The sequence below is a fragment of the Ovis aries genome, chromosome 7, assembly GCF_016772045.2.
Source record: "Ovis aries strain OAR_USU_Benz2616 breed Rambouillet chromosome 7, ARS-UI_Ramb_v3.0, whole genome shotgun sequence".
In the NCBI taxonomy this organism is placed as follows: Eukaryota; Metazoa; Chordata; class Mammalia; order Artiodactyla; family Bovidae; genus Ovis; species Ovis aries.
The window spans coordinates 2,417,820-2,433,462 of NC_056060.1; the positions used below are offsets into that span (position 1 = coordinate 2,417,820).

General features: G+C 35.8%; 1 protein-coding gene across 1 annotated transcript in view; it reads left to right on the plus strand.

Moving 5' to 3' along the window:
* Nucleotides 1-9,971, plus strand: part of YTHDC2 (YTH N6-methyladenosine RNA binding protein C2) — a 71,990-nt gene extending 62,019 nt beyond the window's left edge. The window contains exons 27-30 of the mRNA XM_015096775.3: nt 5,849-6,052; nt 6,776-6,958; nt 8,019-8,106; nt 8,218-9,971. Coding sequence (XP_014952261.2) covers nt 5,849-6,052; nt 6,776-6,958; nt 8,019-8,099 — 468 coding nt within the window. The 3' untranslated portion in view covers nt 8,100-8,106; nt 8,218-9,971. The remainder of the gene's footprint in view (nt 1-5,848; nt 6,053-6,775; nt 6,959-8,018; nt 8,107-8,217) is intronic.
* The last annotated feature ends 5,672 nt before the right edge of the window (nt 9,972-15,643 follow it).

Sequence of the window (15,643 nt, forward strand, 5' to 3'; positions counted from 1 at the left end):
CATAGTCCAACTCTCACATCCATACATGACTACTGGAAAAACCACAGTCTTGACTAGATGGACCTTTGTTGGCAAAATAATGTTTCTGCTTTTTAATATGCTGTCTAAGTTGGTCATAAATTTTTTTCCAAGGAACAGACATCTTTTAATTTCGTACCTGCAGTCACCATCTGCAGTGATTTTGGAGCTCCCCAAAATAAAGTCTGTCACTGTTTCTATTGTTTCCCCATCAATTTACCATGAAACCGGATGCCATGATCTTAGTTTTCTGAATGTTGAGTTTTAAGCCAACTTTTCACTCTCCTCTTTTGTTTTTATCAAGAGGCTCTTAAGTTCTTCACTTTGTACCAAAAGGGGGGTGTCATCTACATATCTGAGGTTATTGATATTTCTCCTGGCAATCTTGATTCCAGATATATCACAGTTATCTATTCACCATTAATGGACTTTTGGATTTTTTCTACTTTTTGACTATTGTGAATAATATTCAGGTACAAATCTTTATGTACAGATGTTTTCTGATCTTGGGTACATACTCATGAGTATGTTTGTTGGGTTGTGTGGTAAGTGTAACTTTACAAGAAACTACTCAACTGTTTTCCAAAATAGCTGTACTTTCCTCTGTCCCCTTCAATAATCTATGAGGATTCCATTTGCTCAATATTCTTAACAGTACTTGACATTACTAGACTCTTAATTTTAGCTATGTAGTTGTATAGTGATGCTCCATTGTAGTTTTAACTTGCATTTTCCCAATGATTAAGTATTATATTGACCATCATTTCACATGCTTCTTTCCATTTCTGAATCTTTGGTGAAAATCTGTTCAAGTTTTTGTTTAACTTTTTAAAATTGTTTATTGGATGTCTTTTTTTATTTAGTTGTTAAGAGTTCTCTATACAAGTTTTAATTATCTGTGTTGTAAACACTTTTTTCAGTAGTCTGTGCTTGCATTTACATTTTATTAATGGTGTCTTTTTTGTCCTCATGTAACCATCACTTTATTTATTTAAGAGTGTTTTTAACTTTTTTTAGTTTTTAATTTTTTATTGAGGTATACTTGGATTTACAATATCATATTAGTTTTAGGTGTACAACATGATTCAGTATTTTTATGGATCATACTCCATTCAAAATTGTTACAAAATAATGGTTATATTTTCCTGTTCTAGTGTGTCCTTGTTATTCATTTTTAATTTTTTACTTTATATTATAGTTGGTTTACAATGTTGTGTTAGTTTCAGGTGTACACCAAAGGGATTCAATCATCTCTTAAAGAAAAATGCTTTTAATTTTGATGGAAGTCTATTTAATTTATTTTTTCTATTTCATCTGTATTTTCTATTACAGTTCATATTTTTTTGTGTCCTAAGAAGCCCTTGCCTAATCAAAGATTCCAGAGATTTTCTGCTGTGCTTTCTTCTAGAGATTTTATAGTTGGAACTCTTTGCATGCTATACCTCACTTGGTCATGATGTATTACCCTTTTAAAATATTGCTGGATTTGATTTTGTTCCATCAAAAATTTTATTAAATGAGGGATCTTTGTTTATGAGGAATGTTATTCTAGAGAATAACATCTAGTTATCTTTGTATGATTTTGGTATCAGGGTTGTGTGGTTATTTTATGGTTAGTGGGGAAGTGGTCCTTTAACTTCAATTTTTTGAAAGAGATGTATAGGCTTAATAGTATTTCTACCTTAAGTGCTTGATGGAATTCACTACTTCAGTCATTTTTACCTTATCCTAATTATTGGGGTCTTTTAATGGACTGGGACCTGGCGGTCCGGAGGTAACATTAAGAAAAGTGAAAGAGAGAAAGAGGCTGATACTCCCTGGTTTCCGCAGAGTCCTTGACACAGGACTTGGGTCTCTCACAAAGGCACAGGGCGCCCTCTCGAGGGGGACGTGAAGGCGCAGGGTGCCTTCTCGAGAGAGTCTTAGAAGCCCAGGAAGGAGAGTGAGCAAGATGGGTTTCTGTTCTCCAGAGAATTAGCCGAGGAGAGAGAAAGACAGACAGAAAGACAGACAGACAGACACAGGGACCCAAGCTCTGATGGAGCAAAGGTGCTTTATTAGCAGAAAGGCAGGCTTATATATCTTTAGTAAGATGATTACTCAGCTATTACACAGGATGAAATTTTATCAATAGCCACAATATGGATAGTCGAATACATACAAGGTCTCAGACGCTGAAAAGAGTCACTGCCTGTCTCATCCCATGACCTGAGTCCTGAGAACTGCATGCAGCTTTACTCATTCTTGGAATAGCAACTGATAAGGAACAGAGAATCCTTTAGAAATAGAAAACAGCATGCAGGAATCCTCCTGTTAAATGTTCCCTAACACCTAATGTATCTTGGATTAGTATTATGCCCTTTCAGTTATAGTTTGAGAACCTTGCAACAGTATGCTTATATTACCCTTCAGTTCTTTGTTGATATTGGTTTCTTACATTTTATTTCTACATGTTACAAATGTCAGAATATATTAGTTTTTATTTTACACAGTCAATTACCTTTTATCAAAAGTCAAGAAAATGTCTTTTATATTTACTCAATGTCTACCATTTCCTGTGCTTTTTATTCTTTTGTGTTGACATGAATTTCTATCTTGGATCATATACTTCTGTCTGAAAACCTCTTTTAACATTTCTTTAGGTACAGATCTGTGGGAAATGAATTATTTTAGCTTTTGTATAAAAATTTTTTCACTTTTGTTTTTGAAAGATATTTTTACTGTGTGTATAATTCTAGGTTGACAGATGATTTTCTTTCATTACTATAATACTATCATATAGGCTTCCCTGATAGCTCAGTTGGTAAAGAATCTGCCTGCAATGCAGGAGACCTGCTTTGATTTCTGGATCAGGAAGATCCACTGGAGAAGGGATCAGCTACCCACTCCAGTATTCTTGGGCTTCCCTTGTGGCTCAGCTGGTAAAGAATCTGCCTGCAATGCGGGAGACCTGGGTTCAGTCCCTGGGTTGGGAAGATCCCCTGGAGAAGGGAAAGGTTACCTGCTCCAGCATGGGGTTGCAAAGAGTTGGACAGGATTAAGTGACTTTCACTTTCACATTAGTAGTTTACATAGTTTCTGATGGGACATCTACTATCATTCTTATCTTTCTTTTTCCATATATAATTTGTCTTTTTCTGCCTAGCTGCTTTTAAGATTTTCTTTTTATCACTGGTTTTTTGACAATTTGATTTTTATATAACTTGGTCTGATCCTCTTTATATTTATTCCTTAATCTGTGTATGTATAGTTGCCATTGATTTTGGGAAATTTAACACCATGTATTTTTTTATATCTCACCTCTTCCCCACTTCTTTTCTAGAATTCTAGATATCCAAATGTAACACTATTGGATGTTGTTCCACAGGTCACTGATACTCTCTTCATTTTTTTCAGTTCTTTTTGTCTCTGCTTCATTTGAGATTGGTTCCATTGCTGCCTCTTTAAGTTCAATGATTTTTTGTTTGTAGTGTCTAATCTGATATGCATTCTTTCTAGTGTATTTTTGCTTCAAATACTTTATTTTCATCCCCAGACCTTCCTTTGAGTCTCTAAAAAAATACCTTCTATTTCCCCTCTCATCATATTTATGTTTCGTCTACCTTCTTAAACATAGTGCCATGTATTGAGAATAGCTTCTTTAAATTCTTATCTCCTAATTTCATCTGTCATATCTCAATTTGTTCCTGTTGATTAATTTTTTTCCTGTTTGTGGTCATAGTCCTGTTTGTTTGCATTCCTTAAAATTTTGTTTGGGTGTGAGATTTTTGTTTTATTCATTTAAATAGTGTTAGACATTGTTCTGATACACAGTTAAGTTAGTTACAATCAGTGTAATCCTTCCAGGACTTACTTTTAAGCTGTGTTAATGCTGGGTCTGGGCACAGGGCAGTTTTTATTCTGGTCCTAATTTATTTCCAGTACTAAGGTATGATTTCCATTGGCTTATGTGCTAGGTATTACACGTTCTTTCCATTCTGCCTGAGAAAAAGATGAAATATTCCCAACCATGTGTGAGCTCTAAGAACTCTCTTTCTTTGAATTTTTCCTTGCCTCAGTTCATCGTTCCTTCCTATGTTCAGGCCTTTACTTAGCCAGAACCTTGTGAGGACTCCTGCTGTAGCCCCCTGTTCTCTTCCTGTTAGCTCCCTTCTGTCTGGTACACTGCCATGCAAAACCTAGTTAATGTGGCCTCTCAACTGCAAGTTCAGTGAGGCCATTGGATTCTGTTTGTTTCCCTTCCTGCATTGTCACCTGCAAATTGTATCCAGGCAGTAAGCTGGAGCAGTTTTTGTTTTGTTTTCAGTCTTTGCAAGTTTATTAAGATATTTTCTGAAAGTACATTTGGAGTATAAATCAGAGTTGACTATTCTGAATGCTCTGAAAATCAGTACTTGGTTTTGGTTCTTTGACCTCACTTTGATTGAGCCTTGTGTAAGTTTTCAGCCATGATAGAGCTACCTATATTTGTTGCATATTTGGTAAAATATTATGGTTTATATATCTATAAGATGTTATTTAATTGAGCCTATTGATTTTGAAAGGTCAAGTTTCACTTCTAGAATTTATCCATTCTTTTTTTTAATTTAAATTTATTTATTTTAATTGGAGGCTAATTACTTTACAATATTGTATTGGTTTTGCCATACATCACCATGAATCTGCCACGGGTGTACACATGTTCCCAATCCTGAACCCCCCTCCCACCTGTCTTCCCATACCATCCCTCTGGGTCATCACAGTGCACCAGCCCCAAGCATCCTGTATCCTGCATTGAATCTAGACTGGCGATTCGTTTCTTATATGGTATTATACATGTTTCGATGCCATTCTCCCAAATCATCCCACCCTCTCCCTCTCCCACCGAGTCCAAAATACTGTTCTATACATCTGTGTCTCTTTGCTGTCTCGCATACAGGGTTATCGTTACCATCTTTCTAAATTCCATATATATGTGTTAGTATACTGTATTGTTGTTTTTCTTTCTGGCTTACTTCACTCTGTATAATCGGCTCCAGTTTCATCTACCTCATTAGTACTGATTCAAACATATTCTTTTTAATGGCTGAGTAATACTCCATTGTGTATATGGACCGCCGCTTTCTTATCCATTCATCTGCTGATGGACATCTAGGTTGCTTCCACGTCCTGGCTGTTATAAACAGTGCTGCGATGAACATTGGGGTACATGTGTCTCTTTCAATTCTTGTTTCTTCAGTGTGCATGCCCAGCAGTGGGATTGCTGGGTCATATGGCAGGTCTATTTTCAATTTTTTAAGGAACCTCCACACTGTTCTCCATAGTGGCTGTACTAGTTTGCATTCCCACCAATAGTGTAAGAGGGTTCCCTTTTCTCCACATCCTCTCCAGCATTTATTGCTTGTAGACTTTTGGATTGCAGCCATTCTGACTGGTGTGAAATGGTACCTCATTGTGGTTTTGATTTGCATTTCTCTGATAATGAGTGATGTTGAGCATCTTTTCATGTGTTTGTTAGCCATCCTTATGTCTTCTTTGGAGAAATGTCTATTTAGTTCTTTGGCCCATTTTTTGATTGGGTCGTTTATTTTTCTGGAATTAAGCTGCAGGAGTTGCTTGTATATTTTTGAGATTAGTTGTTTGTCAGTTGCTTCATTTACTATTATTTTCTCCCATTCTGAAGGCTGTCTTTCACCTTGCTTATAGTTTCCTTTGTTGTGCAAAAGCTTTTAATTTTAATTAGGTCCCATTTGTTTATTTTTGCTTTTATTTCCAGTATTCTGGGAGGTGGATCATAGAGGATCCTGCTGTGATTTATGTCAGAGAGTGTTTAATATCCATTCTTTTTTAGGGCTCAAAATCTCCTTCACCAAAACCAAACATGCCTATTCGATACTTCATAATGAAGAGTAGCAATCTGAGAAACCTTGAAATTTCTCAACAGAAGGGTATCTGGTCTACAACTCCTAGTAATGAGCGGAAGCTAAATCGAGCCTTTTGGGAAAGCAGCGTGGTTTACTTGGTATTTTCTGTTCAAGGATCCGGGCATTTCCAGGTGAGCCATCCTGAAACAGTAAAAGGGCATTATTCTGGCTGTAGATTAGATCAGTTAAATCATAGAAGTTAAAAAGAAGCTGGGTTTTTATTGCATTGGAATGTAAGAATGCACTATGCTTGACTGAGGATGAGGAATATATTGCACCTCTTCAAAGGAATGATATATAGGGATCCCTTTGTTTTTGCCTTGTTTTCCCAGAGTCTCTCTAGATAAACATTTTTTCCTCCTGAGGACAACTTAAGATTTCTGGTGGATTAAAAGTAATGAGAAGTGTGACTTTTTGATAAAATGTTTATTTAAATAGTGCCAAAGAGATTAGTCTGACCATCAAGAAACTGTGTTTCTTAACTCAGTTTCTTAACTGTGTTGCTTGACTTGATATATATCTGAATTTATAAAATAATGGATTTATTATTTGATATAGTTACCATTTTTTGAACTAAAAACCTAGAAGTTGCATAGTATTCATATGGTAATGGAATAAATGTGGGTTTAGAACTATGATACATTATTTAGGAAATATGTGTTTGTATTTAAAATTACATTAGAAAGCTGAAATCGGTCTTTCCTCTAAAATTTCCTAATTTATCTTTTTATAAGAAATGCTTAATGAGTAGCTTTCTGGAATTTTGTTAGATATCTATTATTTTTATATTACATTGTTACCTTAAAAGTACAAAACCTCAGGGCTTTCTCATTTTTCCCTCATTTTACTCACAGGGATTTTCTAGAATGTCTTCTGAGATAGGAAGAGAGAAGAGTCAGGACTGGGGCTCAGCTGGACTAGGAGGAGTGTTTAAGGTGGAGTGGATACGGAAAGAAAGTCTTCCCTTTCAGTTTGCACACCATTTACTCAATCCTTGGAATGACAACAAGAAAGTCCAGATAAGCAGAGATGGGCAGGTATACAATGGCATTTAATATTTTTCTTCCACTGTTTATTTTGTTTGGCTATTATTCAGTGATTTGTTTGAGGAACAAATGCAAGAATACAAATTGTATATTCCATGTATACATGGGAAGATAATGGTTCAAATTTGTAGAAGAGTTAGTTAAAAACCTACTTGCAAATGTGCCTGACAGAGCTCTTTTTTTTTTTTTTTTTTTTTAACATTTTGTAAACCTTTTCTTGCTCTGTCCTTGTATATATAATCTTTCATGTCAGTCCTTAGAGGTTCCTCTTGTCGACCTAACTTGATATGATCAAAACCTAGTATAATTCTGAAGTAATTTCAATAAAGTCTAAGGATAAGAACAGTATCTAAGTTCTTTATGGATATAACTAATGATATAAATAGCAATTTTATATTTTTGTGGCTTGTTTTATTTCTTTTATGCTTTGTCTTCATGATACTGCTGATAGGCATTTTAAACTAGTTAAGGTGATGGGAATTAACATATATATTGATGACTGTGCTAGCTTCTTTATATGAGGTAGTTCAATTCTTAAGCCTAAAATAAGTTATTACCAAGTTTTTTGTAGGAAAAAATAGATTCAGAGAATCTATTTAGAGAGTTATCTAGTCTTGCTAAGGCTACATCTAATACTTCATCTGAACAAGTGTGACTATTGAAATAACCACATGAAAACTGTTAAGGTCCTTTTTAAGTGCACATGATGTCACAAGAGGACAATAAAAGACATTCTTTTCAATTACATAAGAATATTTTAATTTTTATTTGATAATTTTGAAATAAATTTCATTCCTTAAGTATATTATATAGTATCTAAGATGATTTCTTGAGGGAAAAAACACAAAAATCTAATATGCTAAGTATTAACATAAACCTTTGGAAGTACAAAAGCTGAGCACTTTTGCTAAATCTTCATGAAAAGCATTAGAGCAGTGAAGGCATAACACATGATTTAGTAGAAATATGAAGTTTGATTGTCTTACATTTTTATCAGTATGGGTTTCAATCTAGTTGTTTTTATGTTTATTGTGACTTTTGGTTTCTCCAGGAACTAGAACCTCAGGTTGGTGAACAGTTGCTCCAGTTATGGGAACGCCTTCCATTGGGAGAAAAAACCGCAACTGATTAATATTCAGGTTATACCATACTTAACTTTGAGTACAGGCATTATTTGTTATCATTAAGGAAATCTTTCAGATTATTTATATTTTCTTTTCTTCTTCTTTTTTTGTTTTTAACCCTTCCAGAACTCTTAGCTTCAGAAGAACATCATGCCTCCTTATAACCATTGAATGCACTGACGTTCAAAAACTGAGATGGGGTTGTGTTATGAATGAGCTTTTCTGGTTGAAAGTGTTGCTTGAGGACTGCCATCTTCATATAAAAGAGAATAGGATAATTTAATTTTTATTGTGATCATAGGGAATGATTATATGTTTGTTAATATGTTTATAATTGAATGAAATAGTTGTTTCTTTAACACAGCAGCCGTTAACATATTTAATTTGAAGTTAACATTTGTTTGAAACACTGACTTAGATCTCTAATTGGTGATTTATTTTAATGCAAGATAAATTGTTTACTTTTAAGAAAGGTCTCATTTTATCTGTCCACCTGAGCACCATTATAGAAGAGTCAATTCTAAAGATTTATTGTTAAAAACAAGCAAAGAAAAGCAAATGACCAAAATCTAAAAATGTCCCTTTAAAAAAGTGTGTGCTAATTAAGGACTATTCATTCTGCCATTTTTAACCTGAAGTACATTAAGGGAAAAAAAAAGAAGAAGAAGAAAGAATCTTCTTTTTCTGCAACTATGTGACACTGTAAAAACCGAAGAAAGGCAGAATCCCTTCCCGACTTGCATCAGATCAGATTAAGTGCTTACTCGAGGTGCTGCCTCTATTAACCTGATGTGTCCAAACCATCCTTTCTCCTACATGACAATCTTCACTTATCTCTGATACGAAAACAGTGATTATGAACTCTTCATTTTGGCTAGAGAAGCTTTATTTAGACAAGTTAAAAATTTAAGCAAGTTATACAAGTTGGAAAAAAAATGCTTGTAACAGTTAATGGTAACTTGGTTTCTGTATGTTTTCCAAACTGAAGCTACCAAACAACACACGTTTTCTAGTACTTTTTATCCTACTTATGTTTCCAGGTAAGATTTCTCACTCCTTTTTTTTTTTTTTTTTTTTGCGTTTGTGGTTTAATAAACGAGTAACTCTTTGTAAACCCATGTTAGTGCCAACTCTTGCATTTCTTTGCCATCTCAGAATTATTTGGTTTGATCTCTTTACCACAGTTGTCTATAAAATTTCCTTAGAGGCTTTCTGAAGGGAAATGGAAGTTCAAGGAGAAATGAAAGAAATGTCTTGGTTACTGAGTTTGAAGTGAAACAGGGTTGATAGCACTTCTCATGATGCATTAGGGTCATTGATATGTAACAAAAACCCAACATATATCTAATTTAAACACAAAAAGAGTAAGTGCTCCGCTTCTTTATTTAAGAATAAAGAAGTGAAAAGTCATTCATCAGCATAAAATCTCAGGCCCTCTTCTCTACTTTCTCTGGGAAAGCATTATATGTTGGTGCATTAGTTTAAAATGCCGGCTGTAACTTTTGCCTGTACTTGTAGTTACTGGGATTTTGTTTGTTTTATACTTTGAAACATACCTGTAAATTGAGCCTGTATGAATTATGTTCCACTATATGTATATTACAGTTCTTTTCCTATTAGAGAAAGTTGTGGTTTTCTGATAATGTATACATTTATTTAGGTATATATTTAGCAGTTCACAGTATTCTAATCTGGAAGTAAGAATGTCTAAAAAATAGAACTTGTTTCAATTTCCACCTGTTTTCTAATATCTATCCCTGTATGTAAATAATGAGTTTGTTGATATTTAAGATGAACACAATTTGAATGTAATTAAAATGCTGTTTTTTTGAGAGAGATGAACTTTAAATATACTTATTAAATGAGATTCTGTTAAATCATTTAGATTTTGTTATTTCTGACATTATCAATGATCAACAATTGTCCCTTGAGATATTAATGAATTTCATACACTTCGAAGAATACTAAATTGCAGTAGAAGGTGATGGCCTCATATCAGTACCTTTCCCTAGAAAAAATTACCTTATTATGATAGGGGCATGAGAAAAATCCCAAGACAGGTTTTAACATAAAATCTTCTGATTATTAATAGGATATGTAGCTGTCCACCTTCTGTTCTCAAGACAGTGCATTATGTGCTGTGCCACTGTATCCAGCCTCACTCTACCAATTATAGCAAAGATGAACAATAAGGAAAGGATAATCTCAGTTGAGTACTTCAAGGAAAGACATGTTCATTGAAGAATTTGTTCTCAGAGACTCATTCTTCACCGTTTAAAATCTTACATCCTGAGACAGAGAAAATGTTGAGAAATAAGTCAAATGAACTTTACACCTGAATCAACACCAGAGTGAAAAACTGGACACATACTTCACAGGTGACCACACGTCTTGGTCTGAGTGTGCTTCTCATACTCAGATCCTCACTGTGCTGCTGAAGTCTCCATGATTGCTGTCTACCCAGAGGCCCACACAGTGCAGGCAGGCTGGCCAAGGCTACTGGATGCATCGTGGTCTTTCTAGCCAAATATGAATTTCTACTTGGCTGTTTAATAAATCTCAGATTTGGTATATTCAAAATTTAGCAGCAATTCTTTCACCACAGTCTGTTCCACTTAAAGGTGTCCTGTTTTTGATTAATGCCACTGTCATTCTTTTAGTTGTTCAAACCAGAAAACTTGTAGTTATATGTGATTCCTTCATTTCTCTCAATCCAATCCATCAGAAAATTTTCTTGGGTTTAGTTTCAAAATACATCTAGACTCCAGCTGTTTCTCACCACATGTGTCACAACTACCCTGGACTGAGCCACCTTCATTCCTAAGATGTCTTCCCTTTTCTACCCCTTCCTCATGCTACCAGTCTATTTTCAACAGAGTCAGTCTTTAAAAACATTGAATCAATTTGTGTTATTCTGTTTGCTCAAAACTCTGCAGTGGCTCCCTGATTCACTCAAGCCAGAGTCCTTATAGTGGCATAATGATCTGGTCCCCTTCCATGATCTGGTCCCCTATTACTTGTCTGATCATCTCTCCTCTGCTCTCCTCCTCTACTGATTCCACTTTAGCCGCACTGACCTCTTCACTGTTCCTTCAATATCAAGTACCTTCCAGCATCAGAGACGAGTTTTCCTTCTTCACTCTCCCTGGGATGCCTTTCTCAGAATATCTGTTTGGCCAAATAGTTATATCATCATTTAGTGTTAGCTTTACTATAAAGTTTTTTTTTTAAAAGAAACTGTATCAATAACTAAATATGCAGATGATACCACCCTTATGGCAGAAAGCGAAGAGGAACTAAATAAAGATGAAGGTGAAAGAGGAGAGTGAAAAAGCTGGCTTAAAACTTAACATTCAAAAAACTAAGATCATAGCATCCAGTCCCATCACTTCATGGCAAATAGATGGGGGAAAAATGGAAACAGTGAAAGACTTTATTTTCTTGGGCTTCAAAATCACTGTGGATGGTGACTGCAGCCATGAAATTAAAAGACACTTGCTCCTTGGGAAAAAAGTGATGACAAACCCAGACAGTGTATCAGAAAAGCAGAAATATCACTTTGCTAACAAAGGTCCATAGAGTCAGAGCTATAGTTTTTCCAGTAGTCCTGTATGGATGTGAGAGTTGGACCATAAAGAAAGCTGAGCACTGGAGAACGGATGCTTTTGAACTGATGCTTTTGAGAGTCTCTTAGACAGCAAGGAGATCAAACCAGTCAATTCTAACGGAAATCAACCCTGACTATTCATTGGAAGGACTGATGCTGAAGCTGAAGCTCCAATACTTTGGCCACCTGATGCAGAGACAACTCACGAGAAAAGATCCTGATGAAAGATTGAGGACAGGAGAGATGACAAAGGATGAGATAATTGGATGGCATCACCAACTCAAGGGACAGGAGTTTGAGCAATCTCCAGGAGATAGTGAAGGACAGGGAACCTGGCATGCTGCAGTCCATGGGGTTGCAAAGATTCTGAATAACAACAGTTTAACTTTTAAAATTAACAAACAGTAAAGTCAAATGTTTCTTAGATACGTAGCTCTATGAGTTTTCATGCATGTACAAATATATGTAATCTATACCACAGTGAGGATACAGGTCCATCACCTCCAGAACTCCCTCGTGCTATCCTTTTGTAGTTACATATGCCTCCCACCTTTAACCCCTGCCAGCCATTGGTCTATTCACTAACATTCTTGTTTTTTTCCTTTAGAAATATATTAAAAATTATACAACATGTAACCTTTTGAGTCTGGTTTTTTTTTTTTTTTTTACTCCATGCCTTTAAGAATGATCCAAGTTGTGTATATCAAAGTTTATTTCTTTTTATTGTGAGTGGTATTCCATTGCATAGAATGTGCCACATTTTATTTTTAACCATTTATTTGTCAAAGGGTAGGTAGGTTGTTTTCCATTTTTAATTTCCATTTTTATAAGTAGAACAGCTAAACATTTGTGTACAGTATTTTGTGTGGAATCTGTTTCCATTTCTTGAGTAAATACTCAGGACTGGAATTGCTGAATCATATCATCAGAAATGCTGGGCTGGAAGAAGCACAAGCTGGAATGAAGATTGGCGGGAGAAATATCAATAACCTCAGATATGCAGATGACACCACCCCTATGGCAGAAAGTGAAGAGGAACGAAAAGCCTCTTGATGAAAGTGAAAGAGGAGAGTGAAAAAGTTGGCTTAAAGCTCAACATTCAGAAAACGAAGATCATGGCATCCGGTCCCATCACTTCATGGCAAATAGATGGGGAAACAGTGTCAGACTTTATTTTTTTGGGCTCCAGAATCACTGCAGATGGTGACTGCAGCCATGAAATTAAAAGACGCTTACTCCTTGAAAGAAAAGTTATGACTAACCTAGATAGCGTATTCAAAAGCAGAGACATTACTTTGCCAACAAAGGTCTGTCTAGTCAAGGCTATGGTTTTTCCTGTGGTCATGTATGGATGTGAGAGTTGGACTGTGAAGAAAGCTGAGCGCCGAAGAATTGATGCTTTTGAAGTGTGGTGTTGGAGAAGACTCTTGAGAGTCCCCTGGACTGCAAGGAGATCCAACCAGTCCATCCTAAAGGAGATCAGCCCTGGGTGTTCTTTGGAAGGAATGATGCTAAAGCTGAAACTCCAGTACTTTGGCCACCTCATGCAAAGAGTTGACTCATTGGAGAAGACTCTGATGCTGGGAGGGATTGGGTACAGGAGGAAAAGGGGACGACAGAGGATGAGATGGCTGGATGGCATCACTGACTCGATGGATGTGAGTTTGAGTGAACTCTGGGAGATGGTGATGGACAGGGAGGCTTGGCGTGCTGCAGTTCATGGAGTCGAAAAGAGTCCGATTGAACTGAACTGAACTGATGGTAAGTTTATATTTTGTTTTATAAGAAGCTGCCAAAGTATTTTCCAGTGTGGCTGTACCATTTTGCATTCCTATAAGAGCTCCTGGTTGCTCTGCATACTTAATAGCACTTATTGTTGCTAATACATTTATTTCTACCATGCTATCTGTAAAGTATCTGATCATCATTTTACATTGTAGCTCTCTAATGACTATTAATGTTTGCCATCTTTTCATGTGCTCTCTTAGTCTGTTCAAGTTGGTAAAATAAAATATTACAAACTGTGTGGCTTGTAAACAAGCAAAATTTATTTCTCACAGTTCTGGAGGCTGGAAGGCCAAGATCAAGGTGCCAAGTGTACAAGCCCTCTTTCTGGTTGCAGGCTGCTGACTACTTGCTGTGTCCTCACATGTTAGAAGGGGATGAGTAAGCTCTCTGGGGCCTCTTTTATTAAAGCACTAATCCTGTTCATGAGGGCTCAGCCCTCATCACTTAACCACCTGCCAAAAGCCACTGAAATATTTGTAGTATCATCACATTGGACATTAGAGTTTCAAAAGAAGAATTTTGGGAGCACAGAAACATCCAGCCTCTAGCCATCATCCATACATCCTCTTTGGTGAAGTGAGTGTCCAAGTGTGTTGACTATTTAAAAAGTAAATCGGTTTGTTTTCTTACTGTTGAGTCTGAGGCTTTCATTATGTTTTTAAAATACAAGTTCTTTGTCAGATATGTGATTAATTTTTTTCCTTTATTTGTAGCTTGTCTTTTAATTCTCTTAACAGTAGTGGGTGGTTTCTTTTTTTTTTTTTTTTGTATTTTTAAATTGTGATGAACTATTACCAGTTCTTCTTACCAGTTTTTCTTCTTTTATGTCATGATTTAGGTGTCATTTCTCAGAATTCCTTTACCTAATCCTTAGTCATGAAGATTTTCTCTCGTTTCCTTCTAAAAGTTCTGTAGCTTTATATTTAGATTCATGACCCATTTTGGGTTAATTTTTGTGCAAGTTGTGATATTTAGTTTGAGGTTCATTTTTAATGCATATGAATGTCCGGTGGTTCCAACACTATTGTTAAAGACTTTAATCTTTATTGTCTTTGCACCTTTAACAAAAATCACTTTGCCTATTTCTTTGGCTCTATTTCAGAACTCTCTGTTATGTCCCATTGGTTTATGTATCTGTCCTGTCACCAATACTGAAGTCTTGATTATTGGTATTTTAGGGTAATTTTTAGAAATTGGATAGTGAGGAGTTTCACCTCTAAGATTGGGAGTAACATGGACCTTTACTTTCTTTCCTGAAACATTAAAAAAAAAAAAAAAGACAAAATACATGAAGTTGCAGTTTTCAAGACACTGAACTTCAGGTGAAGATCAGTAATCCTGAGACATAGGAAACAAGGTGAGTCCTACAATTGCCCAAGTTTAACTGCCTCAGAGGGTTTCCAAGTTGTGGCCCAGGGAGGGCAACTGAAGCAGAAGTTGAGAGTTTCTGAGTTGAGACAAGAGGTTAGAGTGGGGAAACCCAAGCAGCTAGAGTTCCTAGAGAAGAATAGCAGAGAGGGTAGAACTATACAGCAGGTGAGGCCTGGAAGCCGGCCAGTAGGCTCCCTGCAGTCCTCATCAGAGTGCTCCTCAGCGCATACACACAGAGATTACCTGACGCGAGGAACTCTCTCAAAGGACTAAAGGAGATGGTGCTTGGCCAGGAATAGTATCTCTTCCCACTAGCCAGACTTGTAAAAATACAAAAGAAGGCAGAGAAGAGGAAAAAAGAAAGAACACACAAAAAGAGCAAATAGAAAACAAATAATGAGATGATAGAACTAAAAACATCAATAATCATATTGTCCCACAATCCCAGTTAAAAGGGGAAGCTTGTCAGACTGGATTAAAAAAAGACTCAATTACATGATGCCTATAAGGACTGTACTTTAAAAATGAAGACACAAATAGGTTAAAAGTTTTAAAAAATGAAAGAAGTTATACCATGTTACTATTAGTTAAAAAAAACACACAAAAATTAGAAGGGCAGTAATATTCAGAACAAAGACTATAAACAAGGGATAAAGACAGTAATAATAGAATCAATTGACATAATAATGCTAAATATTTAATCACCTAATTGAAAGTTTCAAAATACTTAAGTGAAAGGTGATAAAACTGAAAGGGTAAGTTCATAGTATTGTCAGATTTCAATAC